This window comes from Panicum virgatum, chromosome 4K (assembly GCF_016808335.1).
Source record: "Panicum virgatum strain AP13 chromosome 4K, P.virgatum_v5, whole genome shotgun sequence".
NCBI lineage: Eukaryota > Viridiplantae > Streptophyta > Magnoliopsida > Poales > Poaceae > Panicum > Panicum virgatum.
In genome coordinates, this window is record NC_053139.1 from 45440237 (window position 1) to 45466213 (window position 25977).

At 55.4% G+C, this 25977-nt stretch overlaps 2 protein-coding genes across 2 annotated transcripts; both read right to left on the reverse strand.

Moving 5' to 3' along the window:
* Window positions 1-10050: 10050 nt before the first annotated feature.
* LOC120702284 (skin secretory protein xP2-like) lies at window positions 10051-11236 on the reverse strand. Its single transcript, XM_039986003.1, has 3 exons — window positions 11117-11236; window positions 10227-10915; window positions 10051-10141 (listed from the first exon to the last, which is right to left on the reverse strand). The coding sequence occupies exons 1-3, from the start codon at window positions 11234-11236 to the stop codon at window positions 10051-10053; spliced, it is 900 nt and encodes a 299-aa protein (XP_039841937.1).
* Window positions 11237-16339: 5103 nt separating this feature from the next.
* LOC120704350 (probable xyloglucan endotransglucosylase/hydrolase protein 25) lies at window positions 16340-17869 on the reverse strand. The gene is made up of 2 exons (XM_039988707.1): window positions 17163-17869; window positions 16340-17075 (listed from the first exon to the last, which is right to left on the reverse strand). Exons 1-2 carry the CDS (start codon window positions 17627-17629, stop codon window positions 16646-16648), a joined length of 897 nt encoding a protein of 298 aa, XP_039844641.1. The 5' UTR covers window positions 17630-17869; the 3' UTR covers window positions 16340-16645.
* Between the last annotated feature and the right edge of the window lie 8108 nt (window positions 17870-25977).

Genomic DNA, 25977 nt, shown 5'->3' on the forward strand with positions numbered 1-25977 from the left:
CACCAAACCAGCACCAGTCACCAGCCAGCCAGCAGTAATTTTCTCTGACAACAAATCAGCACCAGCCACCAGCCACAGCCAGCGGAACATAGTGCATAGCTGAAATCGCATGTTATTACTTCAGAGTACACCTAGCTGTACGCATGAGCTTCAAAGATACAGAGTACACATGGAGATTCACTAGCTAGAGCTAATTGGGACTGTTAGGTGAATATCCCCTGTCTGTTCTTGTTGGTCTGTTCAGGCGTAAATACAAAGGCTGTGTTTAGATTCAAAATTTCTCTCTCCAAACTTCACTATTCACCTATCACATCAAATCTTTTGCCTCATGCATGGAGCATTAAATATAGGTAAATAAAAAAACTAATTGCATAGTTTTGATGTACACGACGAGACGAATCTTTTGAGCCTAGTTAGGTCACAATAGGACAACAATTACCACAAACAAACAAAAAGTTGTACAATATTCTACAGTGTCCGATATGATCCTTTTTACCATCATTTTACGAATCTAAACACAGCCAAAAGACAAAACAAGATGTTTCAGTGCTAGAGTCTAGTAGCCATCTGTTGAGCAGGAACCAGCTAAAGCATAATACTATATATAATAGCGTGCCCCACCCGGATAAACATCGGGGGGCACCCTGACAGTGGGGGGCTCTCCTGCTGCGAAGTCTATAATTGCACCAGAGGTACAGCTAGCTCAATCATGCAGAGACGCACAGCACAAGGAACAGGGATGAGTAATTTATCTGGAACCAATGTCTCTTCACACTGTAACATCCTACTAGCAGTAGATAAGCGTTGGAGAAATGGTGAAAGCAGTTCTTTCCCTGTTGCTGATCTGGCCGTGATCCAAACCTCCAGGTACAGCTGATCACTTCATCAGTCATGAGGTTAGAACAGTGTCAGGTAGACACATCCCGTATGTGATTGTGCTTATGTGAGCAGGATCCAACCACTTGACGCCCCAAGGGACATCACGAGGAGACATACAATAGACTGATGTTGGCTCCATACACTTCATTTTCAACTACACTCTGTGCAGACAATAAAAGATCGCTTGGCCAAGAACCAATCAGCTGTACTTTACACTGGCAGCTACTTAGTTCTTGGTCCAAATTATGGCCCATAACTCTCCTCTGCTCTCTACTACTCCCTCCGTCCTATAATATAAATATTTTTAGGTTTGATTAAAGTCAAATTTATTCAACTTTAATCATCAATATTCTTAAGAATGAATTATTTTAAATATAAATATTTATATATTATGATAATTGTTTTTCTAACAAATCTAGTAATATTGTTTTTATCTTTTAACCTTTATAAATTAATTATTATTTGTAGTCAAAGTTGAAGATGTTTGATTTTGACTGAATCTAAAAATACTTATATTATAGGACAGAGGGAGCAGTAGAAGTCTAGGGTAGTGAAACTGGATTAATCCCGTCAGTAGAATCCTGATCCCAAGAGCCTTTTCCTAGGCTTGTAGTTTTGCACTCGTGGCAACTGATGATGAGAGCGGCAAATATCTCGGCGACATTCAGTGGCTAGGTTGCTGCTAGGCTGGGCCATGGCCTGTGTTCTACTCCTACTCCTACTCCTACTGGACAAGCCATGCCCCCGGAGTCACTTCACTGCGCGCAGCTGCCTTTTGCTCAGAGAAAAGGGCCACGAGATGCTCCAAGAAGCTGCCAGGTGCAATCGGCGCAGCGGCCAGCGCACAGTGATGCGTCCCCAGGCGAGCCAGAGCTGGGGCAGCTCTCCATGCCGAACCGACGAGGAGTCGCTCCTAGCTCGCCGCCTAGCCGAGGAGCGGCGGAAGGAGGAGATGGCCATTTGTCGGTGCCGCCACCTGTCGGCATCGGCACTCCGGCACCGAGAGGCCGCTGGCTGGGACTGGGAGCTGACGGACCATTACGAGTCCTTGTCGTCGCGCTGCTCGTGGCCCTGCCCTGCGATCCTGTGACCGCGAGCCCTGTCACCTTGCGCCGCATGGAGTCAGTGGCAGCGAGCAGCCGGACGAGCGAGCATGGAGTGGAGCAACGTGGTAGGAGTAGCTTCTTCCAGGCGGTTGGCAACCCAAAATCCGATGCCATGCCATGCCATGCCATCCTTGCCGCTGAGGCACGCACAGAGGCTTATCGATCTCTGCTAGATCGCCGAATGGTACTGAAAGCCCGGGCCTTCTTCGATCGCCGAACATCCAAATCGTGACAGATCGAGACACGTATGGATCGGCCGTGTGGATTAATGGAGGGAGGTTGCTGTTGCTACGCCAGTACTCCCTCGGTCCCGCAATGAGTGCATTTCTTTGACTCGCAGACATCATGTTTAACTATTTGTTTTATTTAAATTTTTTATATAAATTATAAAATTAATAACTTATTATTAAAGTATCTTTAGTGTTGTAATAAATTATAACAAAATAGATAATATTTATATAAATTTTTTGAATAAGACAAATAGTCAAACACGATGGGTGCAAATCAAATAAATTCACTTATTACGGGACGGAGGGAGTAGTGTAGAACATAAACATCTATTTGGCGACGGCAACATTTACTTGCCGCCATGCCGATCTGGCAGGTGATGCCCATCATCGTGGGCACCTAATTCTTGAATTTTTTTTCCAGTTGTGCTAGTAGATCAGTACTCAATAGTAGACAACAATTGTCGGGGACCACCATTAGGGACACCCTAATCGGGGTACTAACATCATTCTAAAAACGCAAACACATATTAGCCAACTGAGCCCACGAAAGCCTACGGACTCCTTCCAATCTGGAAGAAAGAAAAGGACTCAAAAAATTCCAGCATGCGGCCCATCCGCACCTCCCTTAGACTCGCGGGGTGATCTCCGTCTCGCTCGAGGGCTCTCATCGAGACCCTCGACCGCGCCCCGCGTCTCCGCCTCGCTCGAGGGTAGCGAACCTACCCTCAAGCAGGGAGAATCATCTCCGCCTCGCTCGATAGTCCCGAAGCAGCCCGGTGGGACTGCACGCCAGGACCACGAGGTTTTGGTGCACATTCCGCCAGGAGGGAAGGGAAAGGCAGTAGTAGCGCATGACGCGAAAGCACGCTCGGTGCACGACCGCATCGGAAAGGCTCCTGCAAGGGAGCGACTCCTCGACACACGCGGGCATGCCGGCGAAGGCGACGCCCTCTACATTGTCAACGCAGGAAGTACACCCCTCGGTGGGGTGGACGCTTCGACCCCGAGCACGACAGGGGTGAGTCACCGGAGCCTCCGGGCACCCGGGTGTTCAGCCGGGAGATCCGAACCGCCCCTTTTCCCCTGCGCTTTCGACAGCCCACCACCCTCGTCAAGTACTCGGGCGAGACCGATCCCGCAGTTTGGCTCAACGACTACCGCCTAGCGTGCCAGCTGGGCGGTGCGACGGAAGACGCGGTTGACATCCGCAACCTTCTCCTTCACCTTGCTGACGCCACACGAACGTGGCTCGAGCACTTGCCCGCGGACCAGATCCACAACTGGGCCGACTTGGTCCAGATCTTCGTGGGCAACTTCCAGGGCACGTACGTGCGCCCTGGGAACTCATGGGACCTCAAAGAGTGTCACCAGAAGCACAATGAGATCCTGCGTGACTACGTGCGGTGCTTCTCCAAGCAATGCACCGAGCGCCCCAGCGTCACCCACGTCGAGGTCATCAACGCCTTCCTCGTGGGCATGACGTGCAGGAACCTGGTGCACGAGCTTGCGCGAAGCCGCCCCGCCAATACCAACGAGTTGTTCGACGCTGCCACCAACTACGCCGCCGGCGAGTAGGTAGTTGGTGCCATTTTTTACGACAAGCCGAACAAGCGCAAGGAAGATGCGCTCGCGGAGGGCGGCACCGCCAAGATCAACGCCCCCGCCAAGAAACAAAAGCGGGGGAGGAAATGGAAGAAGCAGGCCCCACCAATCCAGCGTGGTCCGGGGAAGGCAGAAGACTCCGACAAGGCCTTCATCGCCGCCCCGGACCGCAAAGGACCTCAAGGTGGAGGCGGCCTATTCGATGACATGCTCAAGAAATCGTGCCCTTACCACAAGGGCTCGGTCAACCACACCCTCGAGCAGTGCGAAATGGTCAAGAAGTACTACAACCGCGTCGCGCATCGCGACGAGGACAAGAAGAAGGATGCTGGCGACAAAGGTGGAGATGACGAGTTTCCTCCGGTGGAGAACGCCTTCTTCATCTTTGGAGGGCCAACCACGAATATGACCTCTCGGCAGCGCAAGCGTGAACGCCGAGAAGTCTTCTCCGTCACCAAGGCCACGCCATCCTACCTCGACTGGTCAAAGGACACTATTTTCTTTGGTCGCGAAGACCACCCCGACTACGTCCCGCACCCGGGACGGTACCCGCTTGTTGTCGACCCCATCATTAGCAACACCCGCTTCTCCAAGGTGCTCATGGACGGAGGCAGCAGCCTCAACATCATGTACGCCCATACCGTGGAGCTCATGGGGATTGGATTGAGCAAGCTTCGCCCCAGCAAGTCACCATTTCATGGCGTTGCGCCGGGGAAGCGAGTCCAACCCGTCGGCCAGATCGATCTACCCGTCTGCTTCGGCACGGCAGCCAACTTTCGCAAGGAAGTACTCACCTTTGAGGTGGTGAGGTTTTGGGGATCCTATCATGCCATTCTTGGTCGTCCCTGTTACGCCAAGTTCATGGCCATTCCCAACTACACCTACCTCAAGTTGAAGATGCCGAGTCCGAAGGGTGTCATCACCGTCGGCTCTTCGTTCGAGCACGCCTACGAATGCGATGTCGAGTGCGTTGAGCACATGGAGGCTCAAGCGGAGGACGAGACCCTCACAGCCACCCTCGACAAAATGGTAAGCGAGGCCTTGGACTCCACGCACCGACACGCGGGAAGCTTCGAACCCGCCGAGGGTATCAAGAAAGTGCCCCTCGACCCGAATCGCTCCGACGACAAGGCGTTGAAGGTCAGCGCCACCCTCGACAGCAAATAGGAAGTGGTGCTCGTCGACTTTATCTGCACCAACGCAGACATCTTCGCGTGGAGCCCCTCGGACATGTCTGGCATACCGAGGGAGGTCGCCGAGCACTCCCTTGATATCCGACCCAACTCCAAGCCGGTGAAGCAGCGCCTGCGACGCTTCGACGAGCTCAAGCGCCGGGCGATCAGCGAGGAGCTGCAGAAACTTCTGGCGGCCGAATTCATCAAGGAAGTATTCCATCCCGAGTGGCTAGCTAATCCTGTATTAGTGAAGAAAAAGAATGGGAGTTGGCGGATGTGCGTAGACTAAACTAGTTTAAATAAAGTATGTCCGAAGGTTCCCTTTCCTTTGCCACGCATTGATCAAATTGTAGATTCAACTGCGGGATGCGAACTTTTATCCTTTCTTGATGCTTACTCCGGTTACCATCAAATCAAAATGAAAGAGTCCAACCAACTCGCGACTTCTTTTATCACACCTTTCGGCATGTACTGCTACGTCACGATGCCCTTTGGCCTCAGAAATGCCGGAGCTACATATCAGCGGTGTATGCTCCACGTTTTCGGGGACCATCTCGGGCGGAACTTAGAGGCATATGTTGACGACATCGTTGTAAAAACCAGGAAGGCGGACGACCTGGTTGCCGATCTCAGGATCGCATTCGATTGCCTAAGGGCTAAAGGGGTAAAACTCAACCCTGAGAAGTGCATGTTCGGAGTCCCTCGAGGCATGATCTTGGGCTTCATTGTCTCCCAGCGGGGCATCGAACCCAACCCTGAGAAAGTCTCGGCCATCACTCGGATGGGACCGATCCGAGACCTAAAGAGGGTACAGAGGGTCATGGGATGCCTAGCGTCCCTTAGCCGATTCATCTCGCGTCTCGGCGAGAAAGGGTTACCCCTGTATCGACTCCTGAGGAAAACCGAGCACTTCACGTGGACCCCCGAAGCTCAAGAAGCCCTCGACAGGCTGAAGGCATCGCTTACTCACGCCCCCATTCTCACGCCACCCGCGGATGGAGAGCCCCTCTATCTGTATGTGGCCGCGATGACCCAAGTGGTCAGCGCGGTGGTTGTTGTCGAAAGACAAGAGGAGGGCCATGCTCTACCTATCCAACGGCCGGTGTACTACATCAGCGAGGTGTTGTCTGAAACCAAGACACGCTATCTGCACATTTAGAAGCTGCTATACGTAGTGGTTTTGGCACGTCGCAAGCTGCGCCACTACTTCGAGGCTCATCCCGTCACTGTGGTCTCGTCTTTCCCTCTGGGAGAGATAGTCCGCAACAGGGAAGCCGAGGGTAGAATTGTCAAATGGTCTGTGGAGCTGATGGGAGAAACTCTCACCTACGCCCCTCGCAAAGCGATCAAGTCCCAAGTCTTGGCTGACTTCGTGGCTGAGTGGATGGATACTCAGCTATCCCCACCACAAATCCAGGCCGAATGCTGGACCATGTACTTCGACGGGTCGGTGATGAAAACCGGCGCCGGTGCTGGCCTCCTCTTCATCTCACCCATCGGAGATCACATGTGATATGTAATACGCTTGCACTTCCCTGCGTCCAACAATATGGTGGAGTACGAGGACCTCCTCAGTGGCCTCCGCATCGCCATCGAGCTTGGCGTCAAACGCCTCGACATGCGCGGTGACTTTCAACTCGTCATCAACCAAATGATGAATGAGTCTAGCTGCCACGACCCGAAGATGGAGGCATACTGCAAAGCAGTACGCCACATCGAGGACAAGTTCGATGGCCTAGAACTCAATCATGTCCCGCGCAAGTACAACGAGGATGCCGACGAACTAGCCAAGATCGCGTCAGGATGGACTACCGTCCCCCCGAACATCTTCGCTCGCGACATCACCAAGCCCTCCGTCGAATTCAAGGATCCGGTGGAACCAGGCCCCTTGAATGCCGGTCCCTCCGGCGGGAACCCCCCGGAGGACGAGGCTGAGCCCATGGACATTGACTTCGAGACCTCCTCCACGGACGAGGCCGAAGCGATGGAGATCGACAAGGCCCCCGCTTCGCAAGATTGGCGCGCCCAGTACCTCGACTGGATGATTCGAGCGATCCTACACTCGGACCGCGCTCAAGCGCGGCGCCTCGCTAGGCGGGCCAAGTTTTTCGTCCTAATCGACGATGAGCTGTACAAGCGCAGTCCCTCGGGCGTCTTGCAGCGATGCATACCCATCTCCGAGGGCAAGGAGCTGATCCGTGACATCCATGCTGGCACCTGCGGTCATCACGCCGCGCCACGAACCCTCGTGGGTAACGCGTTTTGACAAGGGTTTTACTGGCCCACCGCGGTCGCCGACGCCACCGACGTCGTGCGGACCTGCGAGGGTTGCCAGTTCTACGCTCGAAAGAGCCACCTCCCGGCCCATGCTCTGCAGACCATCCCAATCACATGGCCGTTTGCCGTGTGGGACTGGACCTCGTCGGCCCGCTGCAGAAGGCACCCGGGGGCTTCACTCACTTATTGGTGGCAGTCGATAAATTCTCCAATTGGATTGAGGCTCGACCCATCGGCAAGATTAAATCCGAGCAAGCCATTCTGTTCTTTACCGACATCGTCTTCAGGTTCGGGGTCCCGAACTCGATCATCACCGACAACGGCACCCAGTTCACAGACAAGAAGTTCTTGGCATTCTGCGACAACTACCACATACGTGTGGACTGGTCGGCTGTGGTGCACCCACAGGCGAACGGGCAAGTGGAGCGTGCTAATGGCATGATCCTCCAAGGACTGAAACCAAGGATCTTCAACAAGCTGAACAAGTTTGGCCGGAGGTGGCTCATAGAGTTACCCTCAGTTATTTGGAGCCTGAGGACGACCCCAAGCAGAGCCACGGGCTTTACCCTATTCTTCCTCGTCTATGGTGTCGAGGCCATACTCCCCACGGACCTGGAGTACGGGTCACCAAGGCTCAAGGCCTATCAAGAGCAGCAGAACCAGCGAGCCCACGAAGACTCACTGGATCAAGTGGACGAGGCTTGAGACATGGCACTCCTACACTCTGCGTGCTACCAGCAGTCTTTGCGAAGATATCAAGCACACAGAGTTCAGCGCCGAGACCTCAACAAAGGAGACTTGGTGCTGAGGCTTCGACAGGACAACAGGGGCCGCCACAAGCTCTCACCACCGTGGGAAGGCCCATACATCATCGCCGAGGTGCTCAAGCCCGGCACGTACAAGGTGGCGAACGAAAACGGTGAAGTCTTCACCAATGCTTGGAACGTACAGCAGCTACGTCGCTTCTATCCTTAAAGTTCCGAGCTATTTGTACATCGTTTGTACTCGCATTTTCGTTTTCCCAAAACAATAAAGGAGTATGCTTTACTTATTTATTTTTTGGGAACCTTCCGGACCCTCGGGGGCTCGGATGTGCACAGACACTAAGATACGCCTGGCTTTACCCTCGGCAAAGCCAAGCCTCCCTCGGGGGCTACTACGGGAGGAACCCCCGAACGTCCCCAAAAATCGCCAACGTTTTTTTGAAAAATTTCCGTCTCTAAGCTTCTCGTACACTTGGAAAAAATGGACGCGAGGCATAAGCAACTACGGTACGGGGCCGGCCGAGTCGTGGGGCTGCCTATGCCTCCGGGATATGGCACCCCCTCACCACCCCAAGCCTAAGTCGCTCATGAATGCGAAATTACTCACAGAAGTTTACCAAAGTCGCATACGAGAACACGGAAGTAGAGTAAAGAAAACGAGGGCTCGAATGCACAAGGCCTCGATGGGCCACACTGTCGATTTAACGATAACAAATTTCTTAATTTACAAGTACAATCACGACAAATACTAATTCATTACATGGGCTCCGAGGCCCAGTCTCCCTACATGTTATCATTCCCCCTTTGCGGGTCTCCAATAGCGACGAAATCGGCTATCGGGGGGACGTCAGCTTCAAGCTTCTCGGCCAGGACTGTGGCGAACTCCTCGGCGGCTGCATCGGCGTCGTCCATGATGGCCGACGCGGCGTCCGCATCGGCGTCGTTGGGAACGACGTACCCCGACGACACCCTCTGGCTTCCCGAGCCTTCTGCTCCACTACGGCTCTATGGACGTCACGCTCGCCGGCGGCCCGTGCCAGCTCCTCCTCTAGCGCCTACTGACGCGCCCCAGATCCGCCATCTTGGTGTTGGCATCGATGTTCTGGAGCACCAAGCCAGCATTGTGCTGACCAAGCCAGCGCACCTGAGAGTACAGCCGGGTCATCTCGGCGTTCTTTTTGCGCGAAATGTTCCTCAGCCGCTGCAAGAGGAAAGGCATGGGTAATACAAATGAAATCAAGGCCAAAATACGAACGATTCCTGGAGGGAGCAGCTTACCTGGCTGATCTGGTAATCTGTCGTCCTATGGAGCTCCAGAGCGCGATCGAGGTGGTTCAAAATCTGAGAGCCTGCCTCGATCTGCGCCTGCTAGACGGCCTCCACCTCCCGCTCGTCGTGGAGAAACTCCGGGGGGACCCCGAACTGGATGATTGCCCTGTGATGGGGCCCCTCGGATGTCCCCTCGTTGAGCACCTCCTCGCAGGCCGATGTAAACTCGGCGATCTTGTCGGCGGCGCTTGCCCGGCAGCTATACCACCGGCACCATCCTTTCCGGCGCCGCCTGCGCCATCACTGCCGCAACGACACCCTCGTCCCGGGCCTCTGCAGGCGCCGAGACGCGGGTTTTTTTCGCCACCGGCGCCCTCGGCGCCGACTCCTCCTCCGCGACGCACTCGACCCCAGCCCTCGGGGGCTCGGGGACTAGTGTCTCCATCTCCGTTTGGCTGGTGGGGTGCTCCTGCGCATCGCCACCAGTTTCTTCCTCTGCGACTGGCTGGGCGGCGCTATTCGCGTCGCTCCGACCGGCCTCGACTTCGACGTCCGGCCGGGCGGCGCCATCTGCGCCGCCCCGGCCGGCCTCCCCCATGGCGTCAGCCTGAGCGGCTGCTTCAATGCCACTCTGGCTAGCATCGCCCCCATTCCCCGGTGCTCGAGCCTATTGGGCAGCTTGGGCCCCTCGAGCCATCGCCTCCCGCAGCTTCGCGGCCTCCGCCACAATATCTACGACGGGCGGGGGCTACGGCGCCGAGTGTGGCGTGGCGCGTGCCCCGGTCTTGAGGGCTTTGACCGGCGCGAGCAGGGCTGCATCCTTGGCAACGGCCCCGGAGCTGGAAATCGGGGAAGAAAGGCTGAGGTTAGCAGGATTGGGGGATCGATTAAATGATCGCAAAGAATAAAACCAAAAACACTTACCCGGACCGGGCACTCATGCTGCATTTGCCCGTGCCACTCCTTCGGGCCCGTGGCACACTGACGCCCCTCGACGACTGATCCGAGGGTGTCATCCCCGGACCAGCCTGAAGCCTCGAGGCCGTCTGCACGGGCGTCCGCGCGCTCGCCGTGGACCCGTCGCCGCCCGTCGACATCACGGGCGCGGGGATCCCCTCACCTGTCGCCGGCAGGGGCGACCTCCACTCTGTCGCGGGCGTAGATGACCTTCCGCCCGCCGCCGGTGTGGGCGACCTTCGTCCCGCCGCTGGCGTGGGTGACCTCCGCTCCGTCCCCGCGAGGGGCAGGTCCGCCAACAACCCCGGTGCGGGCCTCGCCTCACGCAGCGTCGCTGGCGCGTCCTCGTCGCCAGCCTCTTGATATACCGGCGGGGAATCCGCGCCTGTTGATGCCTCGTCATCACCTGGGAGGTTGACCTCGGCATCTGAGGTGCCCTCCCCCTCATCCGTAAACTCGGGCGGAGCGGGCCACGGCTTCCCCTCCGCGCGTGTGATTTTGCACGCCGTGTCGTGCTTCTCTTTCCTTTTCCTCTTCCGGTCGGCAGCTGCCTCCGCTGCTTCTTTCCGCTTCTTTACCGCCTCTGCGTGCAGGCGGTTGACCTCACGTTCCTCCGGGATCGGAGGCCTCGAGGGGTGGCACCTGCGGCTCACCCCCTGCAAAACGCAGTCAAATCAGAGTCAGGGAGTGGGGAAAGGAATAACACAAATCGACAACGAATTGAAATCGAGACTCGCCACTGAAAGGTACCCCGGCTCGGGGCGCATCTTGATCTCCCAGAGATCATTTGTGTCGTCGGGGAACTCCGCCACCGCGTTCCTTGCCCTCCGAGCAGCGATGCCTCAGGGGAGCAGCACCATCGACGTCCTCGACCCGGAGGCTGGAACCCCGGGGGTGAGGCCGAAGATCGGCAGGCTCCTCTCTGTGAGAGGAATCACCCTCTGCCGGTGAAAATTCGCGATGACGGTAGCCGCCATCAACCCTTTCCTCGCCAGGTGCACCAACGCCTCGGTGAGAACCTCGAGCGTGGCTTGGTGCGTTGGGGGCAATACCCCCCAGTCCCACTTGGCTAGTCTCTCCCGAAGCACCTTGTTGGTGAACGCCGGGAGCCTGCTGCTGAAGTTGCGCAGGTAGAACCACCCTCAAGTCCACCCGGCGTCGTTCGTGGTCATCTTGTTGGGGATGTACAGGTTCTTCCGGCTCGGGCGCAAATGGAGCATCAGGCCTCCGGTGCATGCGAACCTCTTCGGCTGGCCCCGCACATTCTCGACGAAGAGCTTACCGCGAAACAGGTGGATCCACAGATCCCAGTGTGCTTCGATCCCCCAGGTATCCCTCGCAGACAGCGATGAAGACCGCCGCCTGCGAGATGGAGTTGAGGCCGAAGTTGTGCAGCTCTGCCCCGTAGTGCTCGCACAATGCCCGCATGAATCTACTGACGGGGACGCCGAATCCCCGCTCGTGGAGACGCACGAGGCTCACGACGTAGCCCTCGGGGGGATTCGGCTCGGTCTCCTCCGGCCGCGGGGGAATCCACGCCGGCCGCTCCGAGCTGATGTTCATCGGTAGCAGCCGGTCGGCGACCAGCTACTCTAGAACCGCCTCTGTGGTGGTGGATTTCCCCCACGGCAACGGCTCCCGGACATCCGACATTGCTTCGAACTACGAGGGGATGTGGGAAGGCAAGCTCTGTGGTGCCTAAGGTGTGCTCTTGCTTTCTCCTTCTTCCTCCTCTCGCTCTCGGCTGTGGGCTCAGGATGCAGGGGAGGCGGAGAAGGCAAGGAAGATGAAGGCAAATGGCCAGGTGAGCCCAAACAGTCCCCTCTCTCGCTTTCAATGCGGTAGATTTTGCTGTCGCTGACGGATGGGTCCCATGACCGCGGAGTCTCCCACGCGCGCACTCGGCAATAACTACGGCGTGGTAACCGACGGGCGCGGCGCGACTGTTGTGCTGTTCTATCCGTCAGCCGCTGCCCACGCCGCTTCGTCTACCCGAGGTAGCCGCCTGAAAAGGCACGCCCGCACGACACCGCACGAACTGGGCCACGTCGCCCACGACCAGCGGAAGACCCGCGCACACGACCAGCGACTCCGCGCCGCTTGCGAACCGTGATGGAATATTCCTTTCGGGGGCTCTTCACCCTCGAGGGAACCTTATTCTGAGGCCTTACTGATCAGGGGTTCGAAGCCTGGCCCGTCGAGGGTTCGACAGGCGCCCCAGATCGCCAAAGTCAGGGACTACATGGACGTGCCGTACAAGCTACCCTCGAACGCGGAGTTCGAGACGTCCTACGCAGTGTTCAAGGCCAGTCGAGGGTGCCTAGCAGGGGGATCCCGTCGAGGGAGAGCATCGAGCCCTCGGACCCTATTGAATGGGTCCGAGCCCCACCTAGCGAACCTTTGTGAGCGCTTTATGCGACGTGTCTACGGACCACGAGCCGACCCTTATCGAATGGGGCACGGACGTCCACTTGAACTACTCGATAACAGCTCACCGAAGCAGCCATAGGTCGCGGCCCGAGCATGGGTAGCATAGTGCGCTTCACCTCTCCTCCCTGCGGAAGGGCGACGAGGGCCGTAACCAAAGCCGAGGGTTCTCCGAACGCCTTTACGTAGACCGGGGCTCGGGGGCTCCTCGCACACCGCGGCTCAGGCCGCACCCTCGAATGGATCGACGACCGTCGATTATGAAGTTCCGTGTGTTTAACCAAAACTCCCACTCTTGACGCACGCCTGCCAGACGGTTAAGCTGGACACTAGGTCGCTGTGCCAGCATGAAAAATGCCGAAGCTAGCAGAAAGGAGTGCCGATGCCGGCTGAAAAAGTCGCTGGACGACCACCTCAGTGAAGCAACCAAGTGCGGCGACGTTTATAGCCCATGGACGAGTGCAAACACTCCTCCAAGGCATCGAAGGCTACACCCACGGGTGCGCTGATGCGCCCCCACGGAGGAAACTTCATACATTCGAGGACCAGAATGTCCTGCAGAGGTGGCACCCACCCATACACTTTCGGTCATCCTCTCCGCGAAGGAGAAGGAGACTTCATTGCTCTTTACAAACAAATATTACAAAGGGCTACCGGCTTAAAGCCGTCGAAAGGTACAAACGCATTGCCACCTGCGCAGCAATTTTCCCTATCTTGGGGAGGAGTAAGAGCCGATGAAGAGCACCGAGCCCTTGGCCGGCACGACGGCCCGGCTGCTAGGGATTGCAAGGAACAGCCCCCAGACCGCACGGGTCCAGCGGGATGCCCTCCTCGCAAGCTTTCTTCTAGCATTTCCTCTACTGAAGACCCTGCGGGGGGTCAAGCTGGCGGACAGCACCCTCCACACCATCTCCCCGAGAGCGACGTTGTCGCCAGGAGGGACGATACGAAGAACAGCCACCAAACCTGGCACCAACGCCATGGTCAGGCGTCTCAATCCCCCTTCAGGCTAAGGGACATCGCAGAAGCTGGACCCCACGGGCCCGATGCTCTTCTGCTGATCCCACTGAAGCTAAGGGATGGTGCGCACGCCCTCTCTGGCTTTCCCCCGCCGCTCGCAACCATTCTTCTAACATCAAAGCCAAGAAAAGCCAGGCCACCCGGTCTGGGGGCCAGTCGTGAAAGGCAAAGAAAAACAATACGAGACTTAGGCGATGCTAGAAGTAGGAGCAGGGAAGTTGGAGAAGAAAGAGAGTCCCACGACCCCCTATTTATAGCTGCGTCGGGCGCCAAGCTTTAAGCCTGTCGAAGGGCGAAGGCTTGGACTGCCCGTGATGGCGCGGCTCCCCACGAGCGAGAGATACCCTCGGTTACCGTGCTGGGACATGATGGGACAAAGCAAAGCTGAGCCCTTAGGTGCTGAGCGGCGCAGCCTCGGCGCAGGCCGACTACCCTCGAACGGCGCGCCGCAAGGCGACCAGGGGAAGCGGGGCCGAGACCCTTAGCATGGGACAGCGTGGCAAAAGCGCCGGCTGCAGAGCAGCAGGCGCCATTGTGCCCCTGGCTCGCTCAGCTCGATGACGCGTCTTGTCCCCGGAACGAAACAAGAAGGGGCGCGCGCCTCGGAGTACTCTCTCCGCAGGCACACTACCCCGACCGACGAGTTGTCACATCCGCTGGGCCGGCACCCAGGTGCGCCTGGCAGAGCGCAGAACCGATCGATCACGTCAAGGGGTAAAATCGCCGGAATACCCTTTGGCCGAATCCCTTGACTCGACCAAAGCCTCGGGGGCTACTGTCGGGGACCACGATTAGGGACACCCTAATTGGGGTACTAAGATCACCCTAAAAACGCAAACACATATTAGGCAATTGAGTCCACGAAGGCCTACGGCCTCCTTCCAATCTGGAAGAAAGGAAAGGACTCAAAGAAGCCCAGCATGCGGCCCATCCGCACCCCCCTTGGACTCGCGGGGTGATCTCCGTCTCGCTCGTGGGCTCCCATCGAGACCCTCAACCGCGCCCCGCGTCTCCTCCTCGCTCGAGGGTAGCGAACCTACCCTCGAGCAGGGCGAATCATCTCCGCCTCTATCGAGGCCACCCCTCGACATAAAAGACAAACGGTCCTTCCGCTCACCCGCCTGTCGTACGGAGGCATTAAAAGCCAACCACTCCTCCACAGCGCCCAGGACAGACGGCGTCAGGCCGCCATTCCCCACAGTGGCTGTGACCGGAGTCCCGTCCGCCAACTCCGATCACTGCTCCGCCATCCCGGACGCTGTGGCAGCACTGTGGGAACCTGCGTCGCGGGACGAGACGTGCTCGGCAATGTTCCCGTTACTATTCTGTCAACTCCTACTGTCCGGACCCGCCCCCTGCTCAGGAAGGAGTCCGGTGTCGCCGCGTGTCCCCCAAGGAGGGATGCTCAGTTCTAGCAGCCGGAGGCCCGGACCTCCCCCCTCGAGGGGTCCGGGACCTCCACGTGACTCCCGGAGCCCTTAGTGTACGCGTTAGCACTCCGCCCAGGGGGGTCCGGGACCGCCACGTGCCCCACTACCGCTGACGCACATATATATGCAAGACCCTGGCCTGCAGGGCCCACGGAACGCCACCACGCCACATCTGGAAGACGGTACACCCTACAGTGTACTTCCCACAGTGCTCGACCACTCCACCCCCACGATTCGGGGGAAATACGACGACCTCCACGATCCCCTGCGCATGTACACCGTCCCTCCTTGTGTCTATAAAAGGAGAAGGCGGGCTTCCTTGGTCATCGTCGCGCGATCGGACCACTCGATAGAACGCAACAGTCAGCACCACTGAGCGCCCAATATTGGCACTCGCCTCAATCAACTTCTCCACTAGCAGAGACTTGGGAGCCTCCCTTCCTCTCTCGTCTCGTCTGTACTCCCCTACTACAGGCACCCTCGGTGCAAAATAATGCAGTGCCCTCGCACACCTCCTTTGCTGGACGTACGGCCCTGCGGCCGGAACCAGGATAAACTCGTGCGTTACTGTGTTGCCTCTTGCATCACATCTGGGACGAGGAAACACGCAATATTACTAGTTGGGTCCGGACCGCCGGATCAGGACGCCAACAACAATAAATTGACTGACTGAATATGACTGACCCAACATCAATGCCTGAAAAAGGAAAACAAGAAATGCTGATGAATAGACGGAGTTTCAGTTCTTTTTCTGCAGGATCTGCATAAACAATTTCGACGCTGGCCGTGTTTGATTGTAACAGTAAAAATTTCGCAAAAAAAAATCTTGTATGCATAGAGTACTAAATATAGTCTATTTGTAAAAAAAATTTAGAGATGGATGCAACTTTGCGAGCCGAATCTAATGAGCCTAATTAATATATGATTAGATACAGTTATGCTACAGTAACCATAATCTAATCATCGTCAAATCATGCGGTCAAAGACCTCCTTAGATACAAAATTGCTACAGTACCCATGATTGTGGAGGTAATTTTATAATTAGACTTAATTTAATACCTCTAATTAGTGGTCAAAATTGCAAAAAATTTCCATAAACACTTTTTCATGCCCTGACCAAACACAGCCTCGAGAGCTGGTGAGTAATCCAAACCAAACATCACAACTTCCAAGGCGTAAAGGAGCGCACATGCAGCACACAGAAGCAGCAAGTGACGAACACGTATGGCTTTCTTGGGTATATTACAGACGGACATGAACACGGCGTGTTGATTACAAGATGACACCAACAGAACAGGACAGAACAGAGGAATTTACCACCAGCTACTGCACGCATTACAGTTCCCACGATCGAATTTGCCAGGTCCAGGTCCTTATTTATTTACCACACAGAAGATGAGACCGATCGACGCCCCCCCATGCTTCTTCCTTGCCCTTCGTCTTCGATTGATGATTGATGATCCGGTGGTGCAGCTAGCATCCGCCATTGCAGCAGCCGATGGAGGAGCATTACTGCTGCATGGAGCACTCGGCGGGGAGGCCCTGCTGGTAGCGCTTGGGGTCGGTGCAGTAGTTGTAGATCATGTACTTGCGCTGCACCCAGCGCATGCGCTGCTGCAGGGTGAGGTCGAGCTCCTGGTTGTACCAGTCGCCGGCGGGGGCGGGGGCGGCGGCGCCCGCGGCGCCCTCGGTGCCGACGGCGGCGCCGCAGCGGGTCCCGCCGCCGGCGACGGCGACGCAGGCGTCGGCCCGGAAGCCCCGGTAGGAGGCGGAGAAGGGCGCGTGGGACCAGTCCGTCTTGACGCGGCCCCCCTGCGTGGCCCAGTCGTCGGCGTTCCAGAGGCTGGAGTAGAGCCGCATGGGCTGGCTCTTGGGGAACGCGATCCCCTTGCTCTCCAGGTTCCGGAAGTCCCTGATCGGCAGGTCGTCCACCATGAAGCTGCATACATGTCAAATTGTCAGCCAATCTGCTCTGCTGCCGACACACACTCTGTTTGATCAAGTTGAAGAAGAAGTGCTAGCTTACATGATGTGCTTGGGATTCCAGAGGATGGAGTAGGTGTGGAAGTCGGTGGTGGGGTCGAACCAGAGGCGGAACTGTTGCTCGCGCTGGCCCTGCCCCTGCGTGAACACGTTGGTGTGCAGCGTGTAGGGCTCGCCGGAGACGTTGCCCAGGAACTCGAAGTCGATCTCGTCGTGGGCGCTGCCCTGGGAGGAGAGGTAGTAGGCGGTGACGGTGCCGGCGGAGTTGCCGGGGACGAGCTTGAGCTGCATGTCGATCTTGCCGAAGAGGTACTCGTGCCTGGACTGGAAGCCGGAGCCGGAGGTGCGGTCGAGCGTGAGCGTGAGGAGGCGGCCGCCGTCCTGGATCTTGCCGCGGCCGTCGCCCCAGGTGATGTCGAACTCCTGGTCGAAGCTGGCCGCCGCCGCCGCCGAGCAGGCCGCCAGCGCGCCCAGCAGCAGCAGCTGCAGCAGGGACACCCGCCGGGCCATGGCCGAAGAGGCGAGATGCCGAGATGTGTGGTGGTGGAGCTGGACGAAGGTCGAAGGGGGCGGGCGGGCGATCGAGCTTAGCTTGCTTGTGTTGTGCGAGAGGAGTAGGCGGGGTGTGTGAGGGGTTTTATAGGGGGTTTGGGGAGGCGGGAATGGCGTGGCTGCGGGTGGTGGACGATGGTGCCTGCCGCGAAGGCGGAGCAGAGAGATGCCTAGGGAGGGAGGCAGGCAGGCAGCCAAACCCCGGCGAGCTGTGTGCCTGTGTGATCCGGGAGATAATGCGTGTGAGTTGGCACCAGAGGAGGTGAGGCGAGGACGGCCGCTGCAGCAGCGGCAGCGCCTTGATGAGGTGACAGGGCCGGCCGGGGGGACGGACGCCACGGCGACGGAGCAGGCAGGCGCAGGCGCGCAGCAGAGGACGCGTCTTCTCCGTCCCGTTGCGTTCTACCTTGCTGATCGTGAAAATGCGACGGTACATCGTGCTGTAGCTGGTCATTCTTCTACTACTACTACAGTAGTACGGTGCTAACCGCATGCCAAGGACAGACGAGAACGTGTGACGCAAAACGCCATTGTGATGTGATAAGACTGCGAGCAGCCAACGAACCCAACACCATTGTACGCGCTCGATTTAAACTGCTTTTTTTTTTGAGTGGCGATCTAAACTGCTAGTAGTGGTATTAGCCAATCTCAGAGTAGTGTTAGCCAAAAGAGTGACGGGCAAAACATCAACTAATTCAGTTCAGGTGAGCCAGCGTGAGATGAACCGGAGTTATCGTGTGTAGCATCCGATTAGTACAGACTACAGAGCGCTCCAGTCTCAGACCGGAGGACAAGACGAAGAAAATATCCGGAGTACCAGCGTACCACGGGCGGTGGTTGAGCTCGAAGATCCCAGATCCCACCATGCATGAGACTCCATGATGCAAGCAAGCAAAAAAGGAAAAAAAAACATTGATGTACTTGGTCCGCTCGAAGCAAGCTCACCGTAATGTGGCACGAACTCATACTACACAGCCACACACCGTGACACAAATGCTGCAGTTTGTACCCTAACCACCTCGGTGATCCCTGCTAGAGGCGTGGTCAAGTAATAAGACCAGTTTAAGTGGGAGTATCATCGGCAAAGGCGTGGTTAAGTAATAAGGCTAGCTTTAGTGGGATTATCATCGGCGCAGTTGCCAAGACCATGAACTGGGCAATTAAACTGGATGAGTGTCATGGTGATGATACTTCTGTAGTGCTGTCACATTTCATGACACTTCGCATCCTCTTTTTTCATAATGATTCTGACATGTCAGTAAATTTAATGTTCATGACACCTCTACAACATTTTCATTGAAACGGGTCTAAATAGGACGTAGTACGGCTGACACTTTTTTCTCGCCGGACCGTACATGAGAAGTACCGGCACGACCGAGGCCCGCGTGTGCGGTGGTGTCCCCCAACGCTAGCTAGCTATCACACACTTGGGGGGCTCATGCTACACGAGCAGGGCGGCCAGACGGTGAGAGCAGAAGCGCAATGTGGCCGCGGGCACGGGCCACGGCCGAGACACTGCCACTCCACAGTCAGGCAGCCACACCGTGGTTCCGTACGAGTCGACGACGACTAGGCGGGGCAGATTTTTTTTTTTTGTCAAATGCGATGCGCATCATTGCATTAAGAAAATTGCATTAAGAAAGGAGAGTAATAATGAGTGAGTTTTGTTACAACGCGCGTGCGCAAGGGCGCACTCGCACCACGACTGCAGCGGCCATAAACAAGCTACAAGGATGATTGGGTGGGGGGCCGGGGCAATGATCCCTTGCCAGCTCGAGTGGTCGTGGATCATCTATCATCGGCATCGGCACCGGCACCGGCACGGACGGACGGGAGGGGTCACGCACGCAGCGGGCGTTGGGAGGAGGAGGGAGCTGTGGGGGCGGGCGGTGACGACCAGCGATGGAGCCGCTAGCTGGCGTGCCGGTGTTGGAGCAGAGCAGAGCCGGGATCGAGATCGATTCGATTCGCATCGCACCCATTGGCATGGCTGCGCCCGATCCCCTTTCCCCATCCCCGTCGACCGCCGTCGTCGCCCAGGGAGGGCAGGCCCCCGCCGCACGCCTTAAACACGGGCGCAGCGTATGTATCAATTTGCATTGCCACCAGTACGTACAGCAGCCATTGGCACCAGTACGTAGAGCGCACGCACGCCGCCGGAGTCAGGGACGGCGGCAGTCTCGCTCGCTCCCACGTAGACGTAGGAGTAGCTCGCCACGCCACGCGCGCGACGCTCGGCAGGATGCGGTTCGCTCAGGCTCATCCCTCCCTGCGCCCCCGTGGGGTCTCGTCCCGGTGGCCGCAGGCGCGAGCTTTTGGGTCGTACGCGCCGCGCGGTACGGCTGCATCCACGACGGCCGCCGTGGCCGTGGCCGTGGCCGTGGCCGTGCACGCATCCCGCCGCGTCCTCGCCTCCGCCGTGCACACCCCCTGCTCCCTGCTGCCTGCTGCGCTTGGGCCTGCGCCCGCCCCTGCGTGCATGACCGCCTGCTGCGCCTGGGCTCCGCTGTCACGTGCTGTGCTGCCCCTCGCGAGCCAGCGACCACCTCGCGTTAGCCGCAGGCGTGCCGCGTCGCCGAGAATTTTTTTTAATTTTAATCTTTTTAATTTAATATTTTAATAATAACCCGTCCAGATCTAAATTTTCAAGAACTAACCCTTTTGGTCGCGCCAAGTCCCGCAGCGCGACTCCTGAAGGGTCACGCCCCATGCTTCGGCGCGACCGAGCTGCCACCCTGGCACACGCGTGCCAGCGAGCCTGACGTGGCAAGATTGAGTCGTGCGACATGCTTTGGCGCGTCGCGCCATGCGTTGTGGCGCGACTCAGCCTAATATAGGTCTGCCCGGACAACCTTCTCTTCCTTCTCCTCCCATTCTTTTTTTCTCCACTCCCCACTCGACCCAACCTCCATGGCGCCGCCCCTCCCTTTCCCCCTCTAGATCCACTCCATCCTCTACGCGATTCGAAGGGGGAAAGAATGAAAACCAATTCTTAAAGGTAACTCCTCCATTTTAAACCGATTGGTTTTCCTCCATTTCGCGGATTTTTCAGGGTTTGATTTGGTTAGGGTTTTGTATGGTTTGAATTGAAATGGGGGATTGAGTACGAATTGGGTCATGTTGCGGCCGCTAAACTTGGCATAGGGCAAGCTAAGATGAGTGCAAAGTTGTAGAGCGAGGAGATGGTAAGGGAGGTTAAAGGGAGTCGCCATTGACAGCAGCAATAATGACGATGACTGTGATGATAACGAGTTGCTTTACGACGACAATTCCGACTAGGTGAGGAAAGCGTCTTTTGGTGCACATGAACCTTATTTATCTATCATGGACTGCTATAATTTGAATTTTTCTTGTAGTGAACTTGTAATGTGCACTTTGTGTTCATCTATTGGTACTACTATTATTAGACGTGTAATGGACGACACTTTGTGCAATCGAGTATATTGTAATGTCCTATCAAACTGGTAATGTGATATCTACAATCTTGTGATGGGCAATCAAATATCTTGTCTTGCAAGGAGTCGGGCCATTTCCCTTGGCACCAAACTATCTTGAGCCAAATCTGGTCGGCACCAATGCGAGGAAGTCGCGCCATTTCCCTCGGCGTGACTAATTGGCGCGTAATTACTCCACTCCAGATCTGGTCGGTACTATCACGTGGTGTGACTCCTTTACGAGTCGCACTGAAGTCACGCCATTTCCGGCAGCGCGACTGAGTGAGGAGTTGCGCCAACTTTTGACCCCGACCAGATTTGGCCAGGCCAAATTTTTTCTAACTACGCCAAGATAAATGATGTGACTCCTGATAACTGAAAAGAGTATGAAATTAAAATATAACAACAATTTGAAAATCAAACATAGTAAAGGAAGTGATACGCCGAGTTTAGCTTCTCATAAGAAAATCAAGACCAAAACATCTATCATTTAAAAAAATTGCTCTCCACAGCATTACAGACTTGAAATAGCACCACACTAATAATTTTGAATAGATACACCCAACCTTACAGCAAGTGAATATGGGCATTAAGTTATATAATCCTACAATTTAAATGTAGACAGAGTAAAACAATTAGCCATTTGTGGACAGGTCCTGATAATGACTTCCCATGCACAGGAGGCATCGTCAGTAGTGGCACAAAGGGAGTCAGATAGTTAGGATCTGCATCCTCTGAGCTTGATGTCTCCTTAGACTCCTCGCTGACGATGTTTTGAGGTGGTGCCTCTTTGCCCCTCCAACGAGGGGTTGCAATACCGAGAGCCTCTTGTTGGCCGCGACGTCCTCCTATGAAAGTGAATTTATTCAACATATGTATAGCTAATCATAATCATTAGGTATTAGAAATGAAAATAATATTGCAAATACGGCACCTATAGATGATGTGGCCAACGAAGTTGTTCTACTTGTGCTCCTTCCACCACGATAGTGCAATCCAGAAGGTTCATCTTGATCGGTCTCATTATGAAAACGGCCAAGTTGTTGCCCCTACAAGTACACAGCTCACACACAAGGGCGAACCTAAAATTTTAACTATGCTGCACAGTTTTAGTAAATATATATACAACATAGAGTATTATATAGTCGAAATTAGCTAATTGCTATTATTTATTATTCTTCTTGCTGCAAATGACTATTACTCCCACTTTTACATAGTGACAACACAAGGATTGATAACTCGATTTAGCTATATTATATTTCTACTATGGTACATGAGTATGGCCACAATGGGGGCCATAAAAACATGCTAAATCCCATCTGGATGACTGAAATCATACTCTAAACATCTACACACTTGATCCAGCCTTGTTTGTGGACAACAGAGAGATATACGTAAGCAAATCTGCATCAGTTTTTAAATTTGTAAACACTCAATTTTCAAGATTGGTATATTTGGTTTTCAAGCAGTAAAATAAATAGAAGAGAGGAAGCCAGAGGGAGACGACCTGCTGAGAGAGAAGGAGACGTTGGGGAGGGGCGCATCGGGGAGGGGCGGGCCGCACGACCGTCGGAGAGGCCTGGCGTCGGCGACAGAGTGCGACCGGACTGGAGATCGGCGTTGGAGGCGGGGCGGCGTCGGCAGGAGGGGTGCCCTCCGCGCACCCACAGCAGGGCCGCGGCACCCAGCGCAGGCGGGAGGGGTGGCCTCAGCGCTAGCCAGACAGGGCCACGAGCGGGACCCGACAGCGATAGGAGGCGCAGGTGGCGGCGGCCGACAGCAGCAAGGAGTCTAGCGAATTGTTGGGCCTATTTCAACTCAAATTCTACAAAAACCCTAACCAACTCAAACTCTACAAAATCCGCGAAATGGAGGAAAATCAATCGGTTAGAATGGATGAGTTACCTTCAATGATCGGTTTTTCTTTGTTTCCCCTTCGAATCGGGTGGAGGATGGAGTGGATCTAGAGGGGGAGAGGGAGGGGCGGCGCCATGGAGGTCGGGTTGAGTGGGGAGTGGAGGAAAAAATAATGGGAGGAGGAAGAGGAAGAGGAGGCTGTCTGGGCGGATCTATATTGGGCTGAGTCGCGCCACGGCGCATTGCGCGACTCAGTCGCGCCAAAGCACGTGGCAAGACTCAGCCTTGCCACGTCAGGCTTGCTGGCACGTGTGTGCCAGCGTGACAACTCGGTCGCGCCGAAGCATTTGGCTTGATTCTTTAGGGAGTCGCGCCACGGGATTTGACACAATCAAAAGGCTAATTCTTGAAAATTTAGATCTGGACAGATCATTATTAAAATATTAAATTAAAAATGATTAAAATAAAAAAAATCCGTCGCCGATCCCCTTCCCTCCACCGCCGGCTCGCTTATCCAATCGCCTTTCCGGTCACGGGGCGCGGACCACGCACGTACGGCGGCACGGGGCAGCAGCCATCGTACGTCCCGAGCCGAGCCCCCACCCAGGCACCGACGCCGAGGTTCGGTGCACCTTCTTCTTGGCTTGGCTTGGCGGCCATCATTGCTGCTGCTGGCAGCCAGGCCGAGCGAGAGCCAAATCGATGCGTCCCTCCACTCATCCCATCCGCTAGGGTTTTGAAATCTTTCTCGTCCCATCTCCACCACCAGCTGAGCTAGCTGCTTGCTAGCGACGAGGCGCAGGCCGCTGATTCAAATCGTTGTTTGGATGGACGCAGCGTCCATTTACTCGCTCCCTTGGAGGTTGGTCGCCACATTCATGCACGGCATTCACGCCGCCCCGGGAGGCAGTCGTCGTCGCCCGCACGCTCGCAGCTCGCTCGCCCATCACCCGTCCATCCCTCGCCCGGGCCCGCTAGCAGGAGGCTGCGAGGCCAACCAATCGCGCGCGCTGCGTGCGAATCCGGCAGCAGGGTTTCGGAGTAAGGGCTCCTGGCTGCCATTGGCCATTGCCTGAGCGCGGCTGTGTGGCTGCGTACGGCCGTGGTGGCGGAAGGCGACGCGGAAATAAAGGACGTACGAGTACGGCGCCTGCGCCCGCATTGCGTGCTTGCAGGCTGGCATCGGCATGGCAAGCGAATGGCAACCAGCTGTCCGAGCGAGCAATCATGGTGGCCAAGCGAAGCAGCCGTCTGCTGGGTCCCCTCCCGGCCGCGCCCCCGGGCCACCCCCCCTGACCCCTGTCAACCCCAATTCCAGTCCGCGGCTGCCGGTTCGCGCACGTTTTTTTACTCGCCTATCCTACCTTTGCCACGGGAAGGGGACACTGATGCCGAAAGGATTATTAGGGTTGGAAAAGATTTCTTTTGTTCGCACGTTTTGGTTCCATCAACTCTCCTGATTACTGTCAGCGGCAGCCTTTCGTTAGGGCATTCAGGCATTGTTGAAGCTATTGCGGTGAGATGGAGCACAATCAAATGCTGAAACTTGTTTGCCCAAGAAAGTTGGCTTCATTATCTGATTGGCAGCACCAGCTCAGCATGTGTCAATTTCTGTATCCGTCCATGGGGCCCAATTCTTAGGCGCGGACCTTGTTTTGATGCTTGATCCTCGTCTCCCTCGGAACTGGCCCATCTGCCAATCTCCACCATAGCCTTCCCTGCTGGGCTCAAGCCCGTCCTGAAGTCCACCAAGGCCCTAAAGGATGCGAAAACGTCCAGTCCACCTGGGCCGTAGAGTTCAGATGTTTCCCCATCTGGCGGCCCACTTCCTTCGTGGACCGACATTGCTTGCCCTTGCTTCGCTCTACACAGCGACCCTTCCATGGGGCATGGGCATCTCTGACTTACTGGAGGCGAAAGAGTACTGAAAGGGAGAGTTACACAGCGACCCTGCTAATTCACCCAGTCGAAAGCTCGTATGGATATATGAACAGTGTACTGAACACAGGCTTCGTATCGATCTACGCATGCTCCTCTACATTTGATGATCTGAATATGGGTTCGTCTGTACTCTGTACTCTCTACAGGGGTTAGTCATCAGCTCAGCATATGTTGTACATGCACTGATGAGCACTTTCATTCCAGAACAAACAGTTTCAGAAGAACATCGTTGAGGGATTACACTTCTGTAATGTAAGCACTTTATTTCCTGCAACTGCAAGATTGGCGATCTAGCCACATGTACAGACGCAGAGGAAGCACCAATCGCAAGATTTTCAAAACGAATACAAAAGGCACTTAACAAACACAGTTAAAAGTGCTCACAGGAAACTTTCCCTTTTCTAAAAAAGGAAAAAGGTTGCAGCAAGGTTTTTTAAAAGAAAATGAATTCAACTTTTCGTAGGATTAGAGAGAACTTTTCAGGCAGATTAATAAAAAGGATCTGAACAGACACTATATACGATTGCTGGCTACCAATTTGATTAATATAGTATGCAGCAGGTGTATATTCCACTGCTACGGTGCACTGCTATAAATACGATCCACGAGGTATACATACATTTGTATGCGGCCAAGCAGGTGCACGGCTGTACGTACATTTGTACCGCATCGTCAAGTATTGTGTGTGGTGGTGCAGGTGCTGGAGCACACCTCAAATCAATGGACCTGAACCTCCGGGGAGCCCGAGCAACCAAATGGCACAATGCTAGCTATTGCCATCCTATCACTGACTAGAGCGGCACGACAGCCAGTCTTGCAGTAGTATATACATGCTCGACACACACGGGCATGCATCATCATCCGTGTACTGTGAGATTTGGGACTACTGGATGAAGTTTTGCTGATTCTTCAGAACTCAGAAACACAGACCACACTAGGTTCATTCTTCTTCCTCTTTCTGAACTTGAAAGGTTTATAAGCTCTGTCTTCCTTGTCATGATCAGCGACGAACGTGGCGTGTATTTCTTGTCAGTTCCTCGGAGACGCTATGACTTGTTGCTGGTGCCTGTACGT